At 39.8% G+C, this 23103-nt stretch overlaps 1 protein-coding gene across 3 annotated transcripts in view; it reads left to right on the forward strand.

Annotated features, from left to right (window-relative positions):
- Positions 1-23103, forward strand: part of LOC119890238 (MAM domain-containing glycosylphosphatidylinositol anchor protein 1) — a 202502-nt gene that overhangs the window by 146865 nt on the left and 32534 nt on the right. For all 3 annotated transcript variants that reach the window (XM_038701400.1, XM_038701402.1, XM_038701401.1), the window contains exons 7-13: positions 230-499; positions 2542-2871; positions 4250-4549; positions 11752-12018; positions 12166-12314; positions 21865-22045; positions 22183-22206. In XM_038701400.1, the coding sequence (XP_038557328.1) occupies positions 230-499; positions 2542-2871; positions 4250-4549; positions 11752-12018; positions 12166-12314; positions 21865-22045; positions 22183-22206 (1521 nt within the window). The remainder of the gene's footprint in view (positions 1-229; positions 500-2541; positions 2872-4249; positions 4550-11751; positions 12019-12165; positions 12315-21864; positions 22046-22182; positions 22207-23103) is intronic.

Raw genomic sequence — 23103 nt, forward strand, 5'->3', positions numbered from 1 at the left:
ACACACACATTATTGTAAAACAAACTCCCATGCTCACTTTTGAATAATGTCATCACTTACTGTACATGCGAAATCATGTAACCGCATCTGTAAACCACCAATTTTGTACAACAGTTGCAAAGCAAAAGATAAAAACATCTTAGTTATTTTCCATGTAACCAGAGAGAAAGAGATTTGCATTTGTAATAATATCTTCTCTCTTCTTTCCCCGTGTCCCCCCAAACCCCAGCTCCCCCAGTGATCCGTCTGTCTGTGAACGACACGGTGGTGGTGGATCCCGGGCAGGATGTGCTCTTAACTTGTGAGGTGACCGCAGGTTTCCCCCTCCCCACTGTGATGTGGTCACGTTACCCAGGCCCCCTTCCCCTCAGCGCCCAAGTTCGAGGGGCAACCCTGATTTTGCGGGCTGTCACACCGGCTGACGCAGGCTTCTACAGCTGCACAGCTGTCAACAATGTGGGCAACCCTGCTCGCAAGAACGTCAATGTCATTGTCAGAAGTAAGTAATGCGTAGGTGTGTTTGTTCCCAGAGGACAGAGGGACTGTCTTTGGGAGATTTCTTGGTTAACAGGGGTATTTTGAGAATTATAGTATGTATTTGTGTGCATTATTTTCTTTCCTTTTGATAGCATTCAGATTTTTAAAAATATTTTTGACAAAACAAAGACACATATGCGATATATTTTTCTTTATTATTAAAATGTTTGATTACTTTATTCTTCATTTTCATCAGTTAAGTCCATGCCTATTTCAATAAAATGTTTAAAGCTGAATTTATCTACCTTACTGAAAGTGCCATCTGTCCAGTCCTTGCTAGCTTGATTTATTAACTATAATGTGTGGTTGTGTGCAATTGTATTCATTCGTGCGTGTACTATATGTGTTTGTGTTGCGTGTGACACGTGAGCAGTTGCTCCCTCATTATGGAAGGATGATGTGAATCTTGTCAGAATAGGCGGGTTAAGTATTTCTCTTTTTCTAATTCCCCTGCCGTTAAAACAGAAGGCTTCTATTCTCCCTCCCCTCCAGCTAGTTTTAGTCCCTTTAATCATCTTTATTCACTCCAATTAGTTAGACTGGAGTGGAAGCAATTAGCAACAGTCTCTTCAGTTAGTTAACACTGTAGAGAACGTATGCTGGATGGATTTCTCCTGTTAGCTTAATGGGCCTGAACGCATTGTCACACCAGCACAGGTGGCAAGACGCTGAATCACACACACATACACAGACACACAGGTGCGTGTGTTCAGTGAATGCATTGAGATAGAAGTTTGCAGCTAGGCAGGCGACACAGTCGCACATGCACTTGGATGCACACACAGCCACTGGCTCCCACATACCATGTACACACAAGATTGTATCCACACTAACCAGGTAAAGTTGCAGGATCACGTTAACCATATGGCCACGGCTTTATCTCCATGGCATCCCAAACATCTTGTTAACAAGCTCGAAAAGGAGTTTAAATCAAGCTCTCCGCTCCTCCTAGCAGCCTGTCTCTCCCCTTAGTGGGAAAACAGAGAGCTGTTTTGTATTCAACATGGAAATCTGTTGGGGAAACGCAGCCTTTGAAACTGAAAATTAAATGTGACAGTGTGAGAGTTACTCTTTGTCCTTGATTTTGTTCCCCCCCCGTTATTTTATTCTGTATATAGCTCCTTTGTCTCTCCCTCCCTCACAATTTGCTTCTTCCTCTCTCTCGCACTTTCTGTCCTCTTCAATTTCCATTTTCTTTTGGTTTCTTTTTGTCATGCTGCCCCCTCCTTTTGCCTCACACACAATGTCACACACTCTACACATGCTTTATTAACCATCTTCCCCCTCCTCCATCCATGTTTTTTTCTATTAATTTTTTTACTCTCCCCTTCTCCCTCACTCACACTACTATATCAATCCCTTCTTTTTGATGTCATTCCATTTATTTTGTCAAATTTAAATTAATTTCTATTTAACAAACTTAAACAAACTTTATTGACATGACATACATGAATATATGGACCCAAAGTAATTTCAAAACAAAAACAAAGTTTATGTAGCAGGTAAGAGATTAATAAACATATAATAATCCTACAGTAGAAGGACACACATTTTCATCGATGCTGTGCACCACTCATACATAATTCATCTGTCACCTCAGTGCAATGCGACCTCAGTTAGGATTTTCTGGTAGCTTTTTTTTTTTTTTTACCTTGGCAGAAAAACAGTCAGGAGATTATCCTTTTTTTATACTTGCACACACATTTTTCAAATGCATGTATTTGTACTATTTGCTAAGATTATAGATATTGGGTGTTAGTATATTATATGTAGAAGAAAATATCCCAAAGAATATCCACAAAATGCTGTTTTTCTTTATTAATTCTTGAATTCATTCTGCTCTTTTCTCAGTCATTTATTAGTGAACATTAAAACTATTTTGCTGGTGACATCCCTCCCCCATACATTGTTTTTAAGACTTCAACACAGCCAACCTCTCGCACTGTACCATCTATTTAACCCTTCCTTCTGTCTTCTTCACCCCAATACCACCACCGCACTCAGCAATGAGCAACCTGACCTTCCAGATTACACCAGACTCCAACAAGGACAGCGAGACCATCCAAATGGGTCGGGACCTCAAGCTGTCGTGCCACGTTGATGCCACCCCACAGGACAAGGTCAACTACACCTGGTACAAGAACGGTGCACTTGTCTTCAACTCAGATAGCGTGATCTTGCTGCGCAGTGACCCAGACATGGCACCTGGCACCAGTAGCTTGGAGATTGTGGACATGAAGTTCAGAGACTTGGCTACCTACAGCTGTGTGGCGAACTTTCCAGGTAGTAGGGTGCCGGAGCTCCGTGTGGATGTCAACATCTCTCAGAACAGCGGTGAGAGTTTCCTTTCCTTTTTTATTTCATATCTGTGTCAGAATGAGACAAATTTCCATTTTCTGAAAGTGAAATAGCTAACTTAAACTGTCAAGAGGGAAAAGTCTTTTCATGGACCAATACATTTTTCTCAATTTTAACCACAAACAATAACAAATACCAACATATTGATGGATTGTAAATAAATGCATGTATGTAACTGCTGATCAGTAGCATCACTCAAAAGTGTATTTGGGGGCAAATATACTGGTTAGATGCTCATAGTTTACCTCTGTCTTTCATCTCGGTGGTATCTTTCACACCATTTTGCCCCGTCCCTCTCAACTATTTCCTCTCTTCTCACTCTTTCTTTTTACAGTGCTGGACTCTATATGTGCATACTGTATACAGGACATACTGTATACAATATACAGTATAGCGCTTTGTGGTTTGGTCAGCGTGACTTTCTAGTTTTGTGTTAGGAAAGAGAGAAACAGTAACTAGGTATACCAAGCAACAGGGCAAGGAAAGGGTCAGATTGACACTGCAGTCCACACACACACACACACATATACACTACACACTTTGAATTATATTTTTGTATTTGAACAGATTATTATTGCAGATTGAATATGATTTTTTCTTCAACCAACATTGTAGTTTGAAAGGGACAACCTTAATACAGTATTTCTTCAGACAGTATCTACACCTTTCCCCCTTTCTCTGTCTCTGTATGCACATCACCCCCCTTGTTGGTACTACACAAAGAATTTGAGAATTATAGTGATGTATAACTGTCTCTGTGTGCATTGTGGTGTGTGGTTAACCATAATGTTAGCACTTAATGCTGAGCAGTAATCTTTTTAATGTTCCTATGTTGCATTAAAACTGTTTAATTGTCCAATAAAATTATCCTTGTAAATGACAGTTTCTTTCATTTCCTTTTTATTCCCCGTCTGTCTCTGTTATTCACTTTCTATTTTCACACCATCTGTAATTTTTACGTCATGTCCACTTCCTAACTTGTTATATAATACCATATACTGTAACCCTTCTTTTATATTTAAGCATGTATTCATATCCCCACATAATCTAGAAAGGTTAAAGTGAAAACAAATATTCATGAAAACTTTTGTCAAGATTTTTCCTTTAGTTTACCTACAAAAGCACTTATATTTTAATAATATGAAATTGTATTCTACTCACCTATCTAACTTTTTAGTAATTATTTACAAGCTATATATACATCAACATTTCCTTTATCTTTTATTGTAATAAAATTGTATATTTTAAAAACATTAATTATGTTTGCTTCAATCTACATAGAAGTGAGAAAATAAAACTTAAACCTTTTCTTAATATTCCTTTACCTCTTTCTCTGCCCTTCCCTTCCCTCCAGTTTCTCCTCCAGTGCTGCTGGTTCCACCAGGAGGTCAGGTGGTCAGTGTGAGAGAGGGAGGTAACGCTGAGCTGGTGTGCTTGGTGGCAGATGGCAAACCCCGTCCACCTATACTGTGGTCACGGACAGAAAAGGACCTGCTGATGCCATCAGGGAAGACCATGGTGGAGACACCTGATGGCCGCTTGAGGCTTAAGAACGTCAGCCGGGATATGATGGGACTGTACCGGTGCCAGACTGCACCTTACAACGGACTTAACATCAAACGCAGAGAGGCACAGGTCCAACTTAATGTGCAGTGTAAGTGTGGATCAGCTTATGCTCACCCAAGAGCTCAACCTACAACAACATGAAACACCACTGTTTGTAGACCAGAATACAGCGCTCCCTTTTGAGAGTACATGTATCATCTCTTGGAGTTCAGTTTGTCCAGATTGGTTGTGAGTGCTTTCAGATACTAGCATTGCTGCATCGTCTACTAACATAAGACCGGATAATATCAAACTTTAATAATCCCTAGGCAACAGTAGCATCAAAAAGTAGTAGTAGTAATTTTAGCAGTACATAGAAAAATTTTAAGTATTTATTTATTGCTATTGTTGTTGTATACGAGAGATCCATTAAAACACTGCACTTTTCTTATGCCCCACCACCAGTAATGGCATAATCTTCACACTCTGCGCAAAACTCTGTACCCTCAAGTCAGATAAGGAAATGTAAAGAGTGTAAAAAGGGAGAGTTAAAGGAAATGAGGACACACCACTAAAGCTTAAAGGCAGTATTCTCTAAACCTACCCCTTCCCCTTTGTGAGCACTCCAGTGGGGTCTATCATTATAAAACTCCCAGAGGATGGGCTTTGAGAAAGGAACAGTATCTGTCTTGCTAAAGTAACACATCATTTCAACACCTTTTCCCTTCCCATGAGATTACCTACTTTTACTTACTTCTGCAATGCCTGAATTGTGCCGGAACTCATGGCATCAAGCAATGGCACATCTGACTATTGCTCATCTACCTGCCCACCGTTGAAACTGAACAGCGTGAGAGACTGTAACATGAAAAACTTGATTTTGAATTTTTTCTGCAAACTATAAAGTAATTCTCCTCATTTATCTAATGTGCTGGTTTTGAGCATTTCTCCAACTTTTCCATGAAATTTTCTTTCTTTTATAGAATTGTATTTTATTTTAGCTTCCAGGAAAACAGTGTATGTATCAGTAGCAGGAGGTTACAAATAAAAACTCCATCCAAGAACACTATCACAAATGCATGAAAATGTCTCCCCCTTCTATAAACTAACGCTGGATGTGCTCATTGTAATGGCACACCAGGAGGGCAAAATCAGTTCACCATATAGAAGGTGTCAGTGTGTGTGTTGGGGGGTTCAATGGCTCCTTAGACTCCCGACTTTCGGCGCCCATGCTGTATAGATTGCAGCCTGATTTCGTACATAGCAGCATTTCATTGCATTGGTAAGTGCTTGGTTTAACTCAGTAAATTTATATTAACACAAATTCAGTATTCAATACACCCATTTCAGCACGCTCCCAGTGTGCCATGTGTACAGGGTCAAGTTAAAAGGTTACTGTGAATTGAAGTGATGAAATCTACAAGCTAGAAAATGCAACAAGAGTACATGTAAAACACAAAATCATGCACTAGTAGCTCAAAAAGAGATGAAAAATGAATGGGCCTGTAATTATCAAGCAACTTCAAAAATTCGTAGATTGAGTTATATTTTGGTCTGACTTTTAGCCACAAGTTTATTAAATAAAGTCAATCTATCTGGATAAATACATTTTCTCTGGGCTTAAACTCCTTCACGTTATGTAAATATGCTCATTTTTGTTAGGGGCCAAAGTCATTGCTGATGTAGCTGCATTCATTTGATGCCAATCAAGCAAAACAGCAAGATAGGGACCTGTTTATTTATATTGGTGGAGCAATTAAAATTACACCCTGGAACAGCCACTATAAGTTTCTGTTGAATTTTAAGGAAAAAAGGTTAAGCTTGAAAGAAGAACCAACTGTGTGTTTGTCTGAGAAACACACCAAAATCAGTACCCTCTCCTCTCTCCTCTCCTCCCCTCTCTTCAAGAAGGATTTACTGAGTTTGCTAATGCAGGCGGGGTGGAAGGGCAACCCTGTGAGCTCTGCTGTCCACACTGGCCAAGTCTGATTAATGGACCAGGTGGCCACCCCACTCTAGACAGAGAAAGAAACAGAGAGATGACACAGATACATGAGAGAGAGAAAGAGAAACAGGGTTAAGAGAGAGCTGCTTGAAACAGGGAAGGAGGGTTAGGGGTGGTGGACAAAGTGAGGAGGGCATGGGCAGGTGTTAATAAAAAAAATAAAGTGATTTGGGAGGTTAGAAGAGAAAAAGAGAGAAATGGGTTGGCAGATAGAGAAACACTATAAACAAGTAGACATTACAGTTTAGCTACAGCCAACAGAAAGTGCGGGAAAAAAGATTCCTCTCTTCTCTCCCACTGCCCTTCAGCCTGCTCCCATCTTATTTCATTTGTTTATTTTATCATGTTTGTCTTGTCCCCCTCCATTTAGCATTATTGACTGATGTTAGGGAAGGATGCCATCATTTTTTATGGCAGATGAAATTAAGTGGATACGCAGATTCTTGCCACTCTTGCCTCTTTTCTTCTTTCTTTTTTTCCTTCTTTTCTTGCCCACTTTCCCTTCCGCAAGAGGTGGCTGTTCTTCCTCATTGCCATTCTCATCATCATCAATCAGCTAACTGCTGGCCATGAGAGAGGACCTCCCTCTGTCTTGTCATTCCCTTTATGCATCCTGCATTCTCTCATTCTCTCCCCGCCTCCTGTACTCAATCATCGACTTCTCTCACTTTCACACCACACTTTCCCTATCATTTGTCTTCTTCATTGTCGTCGTCTTTAAGAGCTGTTTCTCTCTCCCTTCATCCCACCTTATGCTCCACTCACCTCCTCCCTCTCTCGGTCTCATGTAAATTGATTTTCTCTTTGTGTTCTATAAATGTTTGGTTTGGTCGGTGTTGCATTCCTGGATGGAATCCATTTTGCATCAAATAAGACATATAGCGATGGTGTGTTTACATGGATCATGGTCTTCCGACTACAAAGTAGTGCCGTGTTGTGCTGTGAGTCCCGAATGAGTGGCAAATTAATGCACAAACATTGCTCCAGAGAATGTGAAAAGTTGGGTTAGAAATTGAAGTAACCCCACAACTTGAAAAAGTGAAACCTACTGCTAACAAACTTAGAAAATTATTAAAATGAAAACTGAAGGCCAGGTAAGGAAGTGTAATAACTTGTCTACCAAATTCCACTGGGGATTGATTTATTTGTACTCACAAACCACCCCACATCTCCCTCCTTTCGCCATCACTCCACAGTTTGACTGCTTTTTAGTTACCCTTGCCAGCTGTTTCCAAAGTCAGATAGCCATCAGTATGCATATGTGTGTCTGTCTATAAGCAGGAGCAGGCTATGTGACCATACACTAATTAGTCCATAGGATTACAGTATGACCTTTGACCGCTCCCCCATCCCTCAGCTGTCTCATACTGCGCTGTTGTGTCTGCAGGAAATGTAGGTAACACAGTCATTTCAAGAGGTCAAAAGACACCCAGCGGTAAATGACAACTTAGATTCCACAAGTCAGAAATCGCAAAGCTGAATATCTGCTGCATCCACATGCTGGGAGTCTAGACTAAAAAAAAAAAACAGGAAACACCGAAGTGGAGAAGTTAAATGTTATGGTGGTTTCCAGTCCTTTTTGGTATGCAGGTGCTTACTCGTGTTTCTCTGACTGGAGTGCAAGAACAGAATAGTAACTGTGATTCCAAGCATGGATTTGGTTTGGGTGTGTATACCCGTACCTATAGCACAAAATCAACAGTTCACTAACAAGGACCGTTCCAATATGAGATATAAAAACAGTAATGAATAGTATTTATGACGGAGAGGTCATAAACAAGACAAACGAGAACGAGAGGGGTTAGATGGACTTATATACACATGTGCAGTTGATTGGGTTAGGAAGGCACAGGTGGAGGAATTGGATGGGGCACAGGTGGTTGAATTAGTGTGAGAGAGAGGTGTGGTCCTGTTCCTGAATTTTAGTTATATAACTCCATTAAAAGCTTTACTCACAGAGAGAATGTTGAGATGTGTTTTCATAAGCTTCAGATTTCAAAAGAAGATTCAAGCTTGGCAGTGTTAACTAAGCAGTATGTTATAGGTTACTGTTGTTGTTGTTGTTGTTTTACTTTAACCATGTAAAGATATGGAATCCATAATAATAATAAAGCCAATAAAATACACAAGAGTCAATACAACATAAAATAAAAAAAGGCAAGGATTAAGTAATGGCCATAAAGCATTCTAATAAAAAGCCAATCAAAATAATTTCACAGATCACTGTGATTATGGAACTTCCTTGCTGAATGTCTTTCTGTTATTATTTTCATTTCTCCTGAGATTGTTGATTCTGCCCAGATATTTCCACATTGTATTAAGCACAATAAGAGCATCTCTCCATTTCCCTCGCCTTCCCTTCTGCTTTTGTTATCTCTGTGTGTCTCTGTCTCTTTTTCTCCTCTTTGTGTAGCTCATGTGTAACCCTATCTGTCTAAATTACAGGCATAACATAGATTAGACTATAATTACAAATCTGTGTCTGATAAACTTGATTTAGAAGGGACTCTAGTCATGCCGCCTTACCTCTAGGGGCCTTAACACCAGATCTCATCACCGTTAGTACGACAATACCACCATTAGCATCTTGTCTATTATCTACATGATTAGCCAGGGGTGAACTAGCTGGCTGGTGATTTGTGGCAGAGTAATTTGGCTGTGTTGTGTCTTGGCTGACCCGAGGGCAACAGCAGCTAGTCAGTCATTAACCGCAGAGCCACACATTGTTGCTGACAGGTTAATTACAGCTGGTTAGGATAGGTTAGCAGCAGGGATGGGATCTTGCCTCATAAAAATGCCTCATCCCCTGTGGGAAAAACAGTTGCTTTCTGTTGGATCAAAACAATTTTTTTTCTGATGCTGTGAGAAAATATACAGTAGAGAACAAAAGAGACATGGTTGATAGTGATGTAAGTACACCACTGTAGTCCATTTTGCATTTTCCACATACTCTAAGCTCAGTCTCTAAGCCTAAAATGTATTCTTAAACTTTTCTGGTTCAGTTTATCTCCGTCTCATCCTTTATGATGGAAATAGATTTAAAAAAGGAAAACAATTAGGGACAGTATTTTGTTTTACATGGATTCACCTCATAACTACGCTTAATAACAAAGTGTCCCTAATATTTTGTGCAGTGTATGCATGTGAGAAAAGCTGTAGTAATTTTGCAGCACAAAAGGGGATAATGTGCTGAATCCAAGAAAGCAGAGAATTACAAAGGCTTCTGAAGAAGTACAAGGCAGTAAACTGATTTTAGGTGTTTAACTGAGTAAATTCAACCTCTGAGAAAAAAGTTATGCATATGTCCCTATTGGCCTCCTATTGTGTAATTTAAAAAAAGCTTAAATTTGCTACATTATTACACTTTTAAGACATCTGCATTGTTGATAACAAATGCCTTTAATATACAAACCCTGAAAAGCACAAAACAAATATTAAAGGGACTATATGTAAGTTTTTCAATGAAATTAATCAAATTTTCATTACATTATTGTCAATGGGCTCAAAACTCACTTAGAAATGAAGGACACGCCTGTTTTCACCGTTGCTTGCATCAGCCACTATTCTGCTTTGAATGTGAGGTCACCGGGTTGGATTCTTCCCTGTGCGCGCTCCCCAGCCTCTCTCGTACTACAGTGACAACACGACAGCTAATGACATGCAGTCCACTAACACCATAAAACAACCGGCTCACAGCAAAACACAGGCTCCACGTAAGGATCCAAAACAACAATAAAGGTTTATGTGCTGAAGCCCATCAGACCAAACAGGTTCAGATGATGTCGAGTAAAAACAAAGTGAGCATTAGTAAAGATGGAGAAACACAGAAAGTCAAAATATCCTGAGTGCCACTGTTGATTTAGCCTGCAGAAAGGATATATATATAGCGATTTGTTTACTAGCGTTAGCCTATAGTGATGCAGCCAGGAGCAGACAGCTAATGCTGCAGTAGCTCGGACCTGCCGCTGTTTGCTTCGTAACATTCAGTTTATGTTTATTGTGGTTTTTATATACAGTCTATGGGTTTTACCAATAACGTTACTCAGGTACACAGCTTCTCCACCTCATGCACTGTAACTAACTTGACCCACATAACATAAAACACTGCAACAAAACGGCCACAACAACCCAGAGGAAGAGCCATCCGCTATCACTAGTTGCAGTAAAGTTACTTACTGCGGTCTAACTGTTATAAAGTGTGACACAATCGCATTATAATATCCATTCCTGCTCAATAACCGTTTCATTATCACCCAATATTGCTGAGCATCCGGAGACAGATTCACAGATAGTAAAGATAGTTACTGAAAAGCAGCAGGCGAGCTAACAATGTAGTACGTCGGCTAAATGCAGTAAATGTAACGTTATCATGTAACGAGCATGAATTAGTTCAACCTGCAGCTGATAAAACTATTACTGTAACGTTGCAGTGGGAGTTTACCTGAGTTTCCAGCTCTGTCTGTTCTCCCTGTCAGATAGCCGCTGTCACTCTGCCTTTTTTCGGGAGTATTGTGCCAATATGCGGCTCGCTGCGCTGAATGAAAGGTACGGCGCTGGTGTTGATCTGCCTCTGAGAAGGGAACATCGAAGTAACAGAGCCTGAACATGTCTGAAGAAAAGCCACGGCCAGCATGCTGGTGTTCCTGCGTTTATTGTGGTATTTCTGTATGAAAGTGGTTGTGTTTCGGTTTATGCTCGCTCATGAGTTCAAGCGAGCACGCGTCGAGCACACACCTGGTTGCAATCTTAGAACCGCACCGCTAGTGGTGAAAAAACTACATAATGCCCCTTTAAAATTTGATAGTCTACAAATGTATTGATTAGTATTTGTGTACACCAAAACATTTCCTTTCTGATATACAGATGCAGCTATGTAAAAGTTACACCATACTAAACAAATTCTACAGGAAAAGTAATACAAATGAAAGTTTAATTTATTTAGGTGATTAAATTATTGATGTAGATAGTAATGAAGTATGTCTTCTTTTTAGTATTATTGACTGAATATTTCCATAATTGCATTTTTTCTGTTCATGTCCAGGCAATTAAAAGTGGCAAGAATGACATGATGTGCATGATGTTTGTATGCAACAAAGAAACAAACACAGGCATTGCTGTTAAGTTATTGGTTGCAGTTAAGACTGCAGAGATAGTTAATGGACAATGTGTACATACATACATATGACATGATTTTGCTGCTGCACCCCTCACCCTTTTGTTAATTGACATAGCAGGTTACACAATGTTTAAAAACTTTAACATATGTTTTGACTGGACTAAAAGTCACAGTTCTGTTGTCTTTGCAGATCCTCCTATGCTGGACCCAGTTTTCCAGGATGTGCGTTCTAGGAACTATCAGATGGTGACCCTGAGGTGTACAGTCCTGCGATCAAACCCACCACGCCTGACCGACATCCGCTGGTTCCGAAATGGCGACTCCATCCGCATGCCCATGCCAGATCTGAAGGAGACGCCAGAACTAAAGTTTAAACTTGAACCCACCAACAATGGCTCTTATGAGTGCAGAGTCAGCAATAGTGCAGGAACATCAACATGCACATTTAATGTCTCAGGTGAGTGAACAGACATGAGACAGTGCTTTGTTATCCAGTTGGGTAATATAATTTATCTTGTGTTCATCCATTTTATATTCACGGGGCAGTTATCTTCTTCAGCATCATTAATCTGTGACATTTGCCCCCCCACCCCCACCTGCACAGCACAACCCTACAATGCTGAGTTCTACTACGACACACCCAATCCAGTCCGAATTCTGAAAGGAAACAACTATTCTTACAACGTGCAGTGGACTCAAAAAGATCCTGAGGCCACAGACCGTATCATAGGCTACTGGGTTAATGTCCAAAAGGTAAAGTACTCCTACATACATACTTACAATTATACATTTTAAGACACACATACACACACACACAAACAAACAAACCTGTGAAACCACGGGTACTCATGCACTATGCATACTATGCACACATACTTTGATGTACTGGACTTAAGCTTTGGTATATGCATTTGATCTAGAGAAGAGGCAGGTACATGCCTTGCCAAACAGAAACTCACTGACTTTGTTAAGTACTCATGGGACTGACATTGATCAGTCTGGCTTAAACCATGGCAAACTTTGGTCACATGCTTTTGTTTGCACGTTTGGTATTACCTTGACTGAACAGGCTCATGACTTGCGTAGCCAAGAACACACATACACAAATGTCCGTATATATTGAAGCGTGCATGATAAGTAAACATGGGGCTTTATGAGCTTGGGGAGTGTCAGGCATGTGCAGTCAATCAATGGAGACCTGCACTGAATTTCAACCATGCCAGGGCCACTTCTCCTCTCCTCTCCTCTCCTCTCCCCTCTGACCCTACATTGCATCATTTATCTTTTGAAATGGCTAAAGACAGTAACATTTGCAAATCACTTGTAATATTACATATCACTAAGCGCTATTGGTGATTTATTTGAAGACGGTGTGTTCCTGTCATACAGTAGTAGAGTGATTTAACCTGGTAGGAAAAAAAACATTTCTGGAAGTACTTACAGATAAGAAGTTGTATTATGTCTATGTTTTAAAATGTGTCTGATAACACAATTATAAACTATCTGGAACTACCACAGGAAAGTGTCACAATTTTATTAAACATCTGGCTCCTTCTTGAGTAATGAGTCTGTTAATGTCAAAATGACACGGCAGAAGGAACTTGGAGAAGAAACTCAGTGCTATAAATAGTTTAAAATTGTGTCTGGATGTGGCAAATATGTGAAGAACAATAATTTGTGTTGAAAATGTAAGACTAAAATAGGAACTACTTTGGATCCAGATATTAGAAATTTTAAGTTTAAGTTACAAGTTGTTTATTTGTCATACAACACAAGGTTGTATCACAAAAAGACAGTTTGCAGTCCCTTCATGCTACACACGTAGAACTTAACATATTAAGTGTATATTAAAATAAGGTAACATATATAATAACATATCATAAAACAATATATACACTTATTTATATACATATATACATACATATATATACGCAGAACACTTTGCAGTGCATTTTTTGAATTTGTGTCTGTTGTTAGTTGACTGCTCCACTGACGACGCGCTCACGGTGACACTGTTGCACGTTGAGCTTAACTTCCACTTCAAGTTTGGCGGTGGAGAGTGCCGAAGATGCGTTGTTCACGTGTACACATTTTCATGCAGAATGGCGCCGCCATTAAAACACAGAAGTACAACACTAAACATGAATTAAAGCACAGGACTAAGAACTACGGTGAGAGACAAGACAGTTACTAAGAAAACTTAAAGCGAATGAACAAAATAATAAACTAGACTACAAAACTCCAAACCATGACAATATCAAATAAACACAGGAAAAAAACAACAGCACAAAACCAAATCCTTACAGTCTAACCATCATTTCAAATTTTCCCCGTACAGTTACTGTGCTGTCACAGCAAAATTTTTGCATTGTGTGCCAGACAGACAATAATTGTAAAACATTGTAACCACAACTTAACAAGACCAGGCTTCCACTGCCAACTCCTCGCATTTTGTCCAGAGACAGTTAAGAGAGTATTTTCATGTTTCATCGTGTCCTCAAATGATTGACTTTGCATTGACATGACTTCATTTTCACAACCCTGTGAGAGGTGTTAAATTAGTCTTGCAGTTACAAACTTGAATTTTGAATAAACATGTACTGGAATAACCTCTAAAACCTTAACATATACGCTCCCCTCAAGTAGATTTTAAGCCAGTAAACAAAACTAGATATGCTCAGGGAGATATTATTTATACATTCTTAGATTACACAAGTAACATGCATCATAGCTACTCCATAACAGTAAATGCAGTATCTAAAAACCTACAGACTCAGTAATGCTCAATATACTTTTATATTTATATTTGTATACTTTTATCTTCCAGAAAGTCATAGGCTTTACTGTTTCTAACCCCTCTTAACATGTTTGGAGCCCTCTGCACAGGCCCCTTATCTGAAGTTGGGAACCTCTGTCCACAATAGGAGAGCAACCTCAGGCCACCTTCTTGTTTTGTTTCAAACATCTATTCATAGATTACAGGCCTTGAGTCAGAAGACAGGAAGGATAATAGTGAATTATACACAACTGGCTGGGGGTTAGTGTGTGTGTGAGTGTGAGAGAAAGAGAGAGAGAGAGAGAGAGACACACACAGAAACAGAGGGAATGCAGGGTCTGCCAGCTTGCTTTTGTGCGGATGAATAGCTAATTCCCCTCCTACTTTAAGACTTGGCAGCTTACCTCATTAAGTAAGACTCTATGGGGAGACAGAAAATGAGCACTGGCCTTCACATGCGCATACACTGCACATTTGATTGCATGCCTGTTCCATCTCCTTTTATCCTCTGTCCTTCTACCAATATTTCATACACAGCATCTCTGCATTTTTCCCCGTTTCTTCCTATTTCTTTGCCATCTCTCAGGCCTCCTTGCTTCCACTTGTGCTCCTCTGTCTCTCTCTCTCACTCTCACTCTCTTTCTCTCTCTCTCTCTCACTTTCCCCTTCCCCTTTATGTTTTTCCGGCTCTGAGGTAATGTGTTATAAGTGCAGACTTAATGGCATTTAATGTTGGATGAACCGTGGCAACTGAAATAGCGCCGATAAATAGTCGCTGCGAGTTGTTATGCTGACAGCGTTAAAATAATGAGTTGCATTAAGTGGCAGTTTAGGACTTCTTAAGTGTTGTTAAACTTTAATTTAATTTCAAGATTTTTACCTGCATGGTTTTATATGTCAATTAGAGAGTGGTGAAAAAAGAGAGTAAAAAAGGAAAGCAGAGGGTGAGAGGGAGCGGGGAAGTGAATGAATGGGTGCGAAAGAGAAATAAGATGCAAATTAAAGAAAAACAGTGAATCTCACTGGTCCTCTCGACCATTAAAGAGTATAAGAACATTCAAATGTAATACCATCTCAATTTCACAACCCATCTATTTCTGCAACACGTTCTCCAGCTCATCCTCTTAACGCCTTGACAATCTTTTTAGCACATACAAAATGATGTAGGGGTTCTCAGGGGAGACATGCAGACACACAGGGGGAATAAAAGAGGACCCAGATCAGTTCTTGTAGAGCAGTGCTCTTTACCGTAGGTCTGAGCACACAGGTGTAACTTTGCTCACACACCTTTAGTGTGTCCATTTGCTTCAAATTTTTTTGCTTCATCTCATTTGTGCCAGTATGTATTTATGTATATATGAATGGCCTCTAATGCGTATGTTCCGTGTGTGTGTGTGTGTGTGTGTGTGTGTGTGTGTGTGACAGGCATGGTTTCATGACTCATTGCCTGGCTGTGAAATCCCTGTTTACGCTTCTTAATTTAGTTTCATTCTCCCTGCAGGTGGTTTCCCCTGTGTTGACAGGCCCTTCTTGTTTCATCAAGTTGTCCTTACACCCTTTTTCTACACCACAACCTCCACACCTAGGGCTTCTTATATGTGTTTTATAATTTGTAAGAGCTAATTAATATGTGATAATTTTACCTTTTTGCAACAAGACAGCTTTACTAAGCCTTCTGTGATGCTCATTTCAGAAACTTTCTTTTATTTGCCAGACTTAGGTAGCTCAGGTTGTCTGGCAGGTTGTCACAATTAATGCATTAGTCTTCTCTCTTACATATGCATTTATAGGGATATCATATAAATATCATGCTGGATTCACATTTACTTAATTTAGTCAAATTTGTGTGAAAAAAAGCAACTGCAGATATGTTCACATATTTTAGGAATATTTTAAATAGGAGAGGGGGAAATTTAAGTTATGTGTCCTCTACTGAAAAATATATTAACATCAGACAACACAAAACAGGGGGACAGTTAGCTTCACTGTATAAAATGTATGTAAAAGAATGACAGCTGCTTGAAAATAAAAAGTCTACAGTGGCCAATAATAAATTTGACATCTTTTCATTTTATGAACAAAGAGGGCGAAGGAAGTTATGAGTGAGTAGTCATTAAACTTGAACTTGATGTTCAGTGAACATCTCTTCCTCATTCCCTGATGGTGTGTTCAAACAGAAAGCAAGTGAATTTTCTTAACAGAAAGAGCACTACCATGCCAGAATATACATATGTGTTTCTTTTAATCCTAAATTTCTTAAGTTTGTTTTCTTCATCATTGTAGCTTTTTTCTCCCTTTTCACACCACACGTATCTCAACAGTTCCACCTCAGTTCTATATCGACCACTCCTCTGCCGGCAGCTATGGAGTTGTGTATCTTGTGGATTCAGATCAAAACTACACCCAGGTTCTTTCTGCACTAAGACACAGTCACACAGTCACACAAACACTCCTGTGCAAACACACCCTATTATCATATATATGAGAAATTAGATATATTCATGATGAATTAGAGTTGTACATTAAATCAAATGTATGAATAATTTATGTACATAATCAACCCACCTATGCAGATATACTCGTATAATATAATGCACAAGGCCAAAAAGAGAGCACATAGGCCTATGCAAGCATAGATACTCAAACGCATGAACACAGTGCATATATGCATTGATGATGACTTGTTCACATATACACACCTTATATCAGTGAACTGGTGGTCATGAAAGAGATCTATTAATAGTGGATAATAGAAACATTAACCTCACACTCCTAGTGTTTGAAGCGGCCACCTCCTCTCACGCTGTCAGTCCAGATTTCTCTCACACACGTCACTGTGTTTCTGTCTCATGGCTGCTCCTTCGCTCTCACTCTCTTTCACACTTTCTTTGTCTTGTTGTTTCTTTGTTGACAGTCTGATGGAGACTCAGCTGAAAACACTGTCTAGGTTCCTGAAAGCGTGTGGTACATGCGTACACGCACGCACACACACATACACACACAGACATGTCAGTAGAGGTATATGGACTTCCATATCAGTCTATCATCCAACCACCTCGCCGCCTCTTTACATATGTCACTCACTCCGGTCACTTTGACTGTCTCCTTCTGTTGGTCCCTTTTCCGTATGCTGTATATCTTTCTCAATCGCTTTTCCTGTCACACGCAAACACACACACACACACACACACACACACACATTATTTCCACTGACTTTGTGAGGGAGGCAGACAGAGGCAGGAACACTGTTACCTGCATTTGGTGCAGCTGACTTCACACTATGGTCACACTTCAGCACTTCATTGATGCAGTGTGTTTCCGGGTCCACTTGGTGCGTAATGATTTTCGTCTGGTTAATTTTTCCTGGCATCTATCTGCCACACACTGTAAAAGGACCAAAACAAGTGTGTGTGCGCGTGTGTACGCAGATCCTGTCCACTCATAAAGAAAGCACATTCCACTTCCTTCTGAAGTTCAGACTCCTCAGCATTATTAACTCATCTCTCCCTGCTAACACACACTCTATGCATATTACATGAGCATAGCTTTTCTTTCCTGATGTATTTCACATAATTATGCATATGCTGTGTGAGCAGTGTGTAAATGTTTATACGGATGAAAGTGAGCGTAAGGGGCACAATACATTTTACTATGTGACTGCTACCATTTAAAATAGTACACACTGTATAATAATACAGTAAGTATGTATTAGTTTATGTAGTCAGTTGGCAACTGAGGCAAATATCTCTTACAATGCCGATTTACTGGAAGCCTGCAGCACTACTGTACGTGTCAACAATGAAAAAATTGCTGAGCAGTACACTTTCAATGAAAGAACGACTCAGAACCTCCATATGTCACATTGCCACTTAGAAAAGCCAATCAGTTAGAAAATAAAAGCAGTATCAGTAGTTCTGTCTTGATCCAATAATGGGATTAGTACCACCACCTACAGCACAAGGGGTTAGTTTAGTGGCATCATCCAGTACACTCCACCTTGCTTCCTTTCACAACCTCTTTGCTGGTAATACACGTGGCCATTAAAACTTTTTCACTATGCTGTTGATGCACTGTCCATTCCAGCAGGGAAATATACCTCGTAATTTACTTCACGAGATGTATTTGACATATATGGTTAGATGTTACTTTACAGTTTAAGATTACAGATTTAAAAAATGTATGATAAGACTGTAATATACAAAATATTGTCAAGATCAATCCAGTGGTGGATCCCAACTATTTAGCTTGTGACCCTCTACAAAAAATAGTTTAGGCCTTTGCCAAGTTTCAGATGTCTGTGAGTTATTAGCAGTTCCATCAAAAAGACCTTTCCCCCCTAAACTTCTCAAATTTAACAAAAGAACAAAGACAAGATAAAAATTTCTCTCTTCCTAAAGGTGTCCATTTGGAGCTGCCTGACCCCTAGGTTGTGGTTGGGAATCACAAAATTTGCTACTTACACACTAATGAATCATCATTTACAATATAATAATGTCATGTATAATATCAGTCACACGGTGTCCCACTGTGACCTTTGCTGCAGAACGAGTATGTTAATACAATACTTGATACTTAAAGTATATTATTTTGAAAGCAGGAGTTTTATTTCTAATGAGGACAAGGTTAATAGTAGATTAACTGAACATTTCTAGATTACTCAAACTATAGTACCAACATCTTCTTATCCCAGGGCATCAAATACTGACGCTTTGAGGCTGACCATGTAACTACACCATCCTGCAAACCAACTTTTGATCAAAACCTTGGACAGTGGCTGCCTGAACCAGCAGCGTAACATGTGATTGGCCCTGGTGCAAATATTTTTTTTGTGCCCCTTACCCCAAAAAGTACTTTGGTGGACACCTGGGTGTAAGGTCTCAACAATGATTCCAACCTGCAGCCTTTGATCAGCACCAGGGACAGCAGCCAAAGTGGCAAAAGAAAATCTAACAGCCTGTCTTCCACTCACCTGCTGTCTCAGATTATCAAACGGCCGCAATAGCTTTAGCCAGCCTACAGTAACAAATAACACAAAGTAGCTGATACAGTATGTCACTAACCACAGAACAAATAGTAATAAAGAAAAGCACAGCAACTCATTATGCCTACACAGTGTGAATGAATGGATGACGGCATCTGTTCACGATCATTTGTCCCTGTCCCTCGTGAGTCCTTGTAATCAGCTGGGACCCTGAGCATTGCACTGGTTTGCACCATCAGTACGCCACTGCAACGTACCCTTCAGCGTCTGCGTGAAATGCCCTTTTAAGAGGTGGTTAACGTGAAATGATTGCAGTTTGTTAAGTCTGTGCACAAAAAATACTTGGCTAGGTTTAGGAAACGAAAAGTAAGTAACGTTATGTAAGTGAAGGGTACTTTGTGCGTCAAATATTATTATTTGATGCCCTGGGAATGAGAATGGGCTAATAGTACAAGCAAACAGGAGTCGCGTACAAAGCTCAGAACCTCAATGCCCTCTAATATTTACAGTATATGCTCACAACAGCATCATAAAAAAAAAGGATTTCAAGGAAAATTGGTAGTTAAAAATTACATAGGAGGATTATTTACAACTATTAATGTAAATTAGAGAGGAGGGCATATTGTTTATTGCGTGGAAATGTGGTTTATGTTTTAAAAAAATGAAATTTTGCCTGCCTGCCTGCATTCAACAATACTTGCTGTTGTGCAAGGATGTTCCATGACTGGCAAGAGAGGGTAAAAAGTTGGAGCAACTGAAATGGTAACAGCCAGACTGGCACTGAGACAAGACAATTTACCAACCATTAGTGGCGTAGGGCCTGGTGAGGAAGGACGAATTTGATTCCAAGTATGTTGTTGCAGGGATCTGGCTGTGGCTGCTATGTGGGACTCACACAATAATTGGAGTCATACCAGATTCTTTGCAACCTGAGCAGGAGTCACCATGGTCTTCACAATAGAAACGATCAGCTCAGTTTTGCTGAGTTTGATATTTGATGGTGAACAGATAGAAATCCAAATGGCAATAGGAGTGTCAGAGGACAGGAGGAAAAGCAAATATATGTGTATATATATACCGATATCTATATATAGTCGTAGCCAGTTTTCCTTAAGGTTTATAATATATAATATATATCTGACAAAACTGGAATGGACATATTGTTACATAAAACGTTTTTTATTTTGCTTCTTTTTTGGGTAATATTTATGTCTGTTAACTTTTATAGTCAACTTTTGTGGTTTTCAGGGCAGTAAATCAATCAACATATTAAGTCATAGGCGTAGATCATATAAATTTTCTAAATTTATAGTGCATATTATGTGCACAAACTTGTTATACTCAGATTGCTTACAGTGTAAGGGCTCTGTAGTGTAGACAGTTATCATACACACACACTTGCACACGTACAAATCACGCACATATATACACACACTACTGCTGCATGTATTAATGGCATGCTGTGGGTGTACTAAGGTGTTATGGTGGAGTGGGTGACCTAATGCATTAGATTGAGCTCACTGTCAGGTCTTTAAGTAGTTGGGATCAGAGGCAGATACACAGCTAATGGATCCTTCTCTCTGTGGGTGGAATAACACAACAATAGCTCTATTAAAAGTGGCACTAACAAAAACTTTCAAAAAAATGAGAAGACAACAATAGGCCCGTATTAACATCTTAACCATTTTCATTCCTGTAACATGCAGCTTTTGATGGCCTTCAAAGCATTTTGCAAGAAGAGATTGTAACAAATTATTCTTTTGACAGCTGCTTTACTTTGTTTTGGATGAAAGATGAGATTGAAAACATACGCAGTCCTAGATAGATACAAACCAAGTCCTGAGGTATGTTGACTGGCTACATGCCCAGAACATTCTGTATGCTGCTACCTAATTCCATTGACAATTAATGGAAATGTGAGAACCATTAACAGATGTTGGAAAATCTGTTGATATGATGATTAAAAGGTGTGTGGAGATATATTATTGTTGTTTCTACAACACAGATCAAATGTCTGTGGAACACTGAGGTTATGGGCATGCTTTAATCTAACTGCAGATGAGCAGTTGTTGCCAGGAAAACAGGAAAAATATGAGCAGATCTTCAACCCCCGAGTTTGACTTTGCTAGCCTGTTTACATAAAAATGTTGAGTGCATTATTAGTGTTGTACTGTGCGAGCAGTCAATATTGTAGTGAAAACCCTCCAGATGGGAGATGAGCTGGAGCTATGTGTTGACTTTTACCATTTGGTAAGAATCTGGCAGTGGTATAGATGAGGGTGATGAAAGTAGGGGAGGAAAAGAGAAAAGGTGGGAGGTATGCCTCATATGGACAGTAACGACACCTCCACATGTGCCTCTGTTTCTGCCTCTCACTCACATTTGCTGCGTTTTCTGGTGATCATCTGTTTTTGTGTGCTGTGTATTAGTCACACTTGTGCATTTTTGTGAGTATACTTCTTAACATGTTTGCATCATTCCTGTGTGTGTGTGTGTGTGTGTGTGTGTGTGTGTGTGTGTGTGTGTGTTCACCTGTACAAATCCAGAACAAGCAGAACCTACTGTCGAAGCAGATAGACCTCAAGGGTAAGGAGCCAGAGAAGGGTGTGTTGATGTCCTACACCATATCAGACCTGAGGATCCCTCTGTCCTATGAGGTCCGACTGGCCCCCATCACCACCTACAGCACTGGGGACTACATCAGTCGCATCATACAGTACTCAGAGCGTGAGTCTTCTTTAAAACCAGTTTCATCAAAGAAAATCTAAAGTCATTATCTTTCATATTCATTGATATACCATGTATAAAACATAGATAAGTGTATTGTGCATATCTGAGTGTTAATCATTACTATTTTCTTACAGCATACACCTACCCAAGACCTTCAGGTGAGACTTCTCTATTGCCATCCTCTGCTAGTCCACATTTCCACATTTCAGTGTTGCTGTTGTTAACTGACCGATGACAGGGTAGTCAAGTTAGGAAGGCACAATGAATTTTGGTGCAAGCTAATTTAGCTTGTATGATGCAAGCAATATCAGCACAAGTTTGTCAAGGCAAAGTTTGCCATGCTGCCTTTATTAAATCTTGTTGCTAAGGAGGAGAGTGGGTTAACAAATGATGGCTGGAAGCAGGTCTGTGACATTTAAAATGTCATCAAAGAGTGGCAAAGATTGGAGTATACGGGACTGGTTAATGCTTTTATATTATTGTAGATGGGCTAAATATTTGAAAGTCACTTGATCCAACCATATAAAAACTATGCTACACACCCCCTTAAATATGTGTATCCCTGCCTCTCATCCTCTCTCTTACCATCACTCTCTCTTTCTCAGTCAATTGCATCTTGTCTGTTTTCTTCATTAAGCGATATGCGACATTTTTCTGGCAGGAGTGGCAGTTGGCTCCGCTAGGGTGAGGCAATTAAAACAACAGCAGATTGGAACAGACTGCGAGAACAACAGTGCAAATTGAAAGGAGCGCATGTAGTGGAGCAGGGTGTGAATAGTAATAGATTAGCTCCCTGAAACAAAGAAACGCACGCAGGCCATCCGCGCAGGGAGTGCCAGCCATATGAATCTGCAGCAAACTGTGTGAGTGTCTGGGAAGACTTCACTGAATCTGTCAGCTTGGATGGTTTGTGATAGCTGTTGTTGTACTCGCGAGCTTCGATCTTCATTTGCTTGGCGAGTCTCTGATAATGGCAGATCCCTCCAGATGGACTAATGAAGGTGACAACCACAATAGAGAGAAGCCCCTCTATCAGGATTCTCTCACTGCTACTC

The sequence above is a fragment of the Micropterus salmoides genome, unplaced genomic scaffold (assembly GCF_014851395.1).
Source record: "Micropterus salmoides isolate LMB-PRFRI ecotype aquatic unplaced genomic scaffold, ASM1485139v1 Ms_hic_scaffold_6, whole genome shotgun sequence".
NCBI lineage: Eukaryota > Metazoa > Chordata > Actinopteri > Centrarchiformes > Centrarchidae > Micropterus > Micropterus salmoides.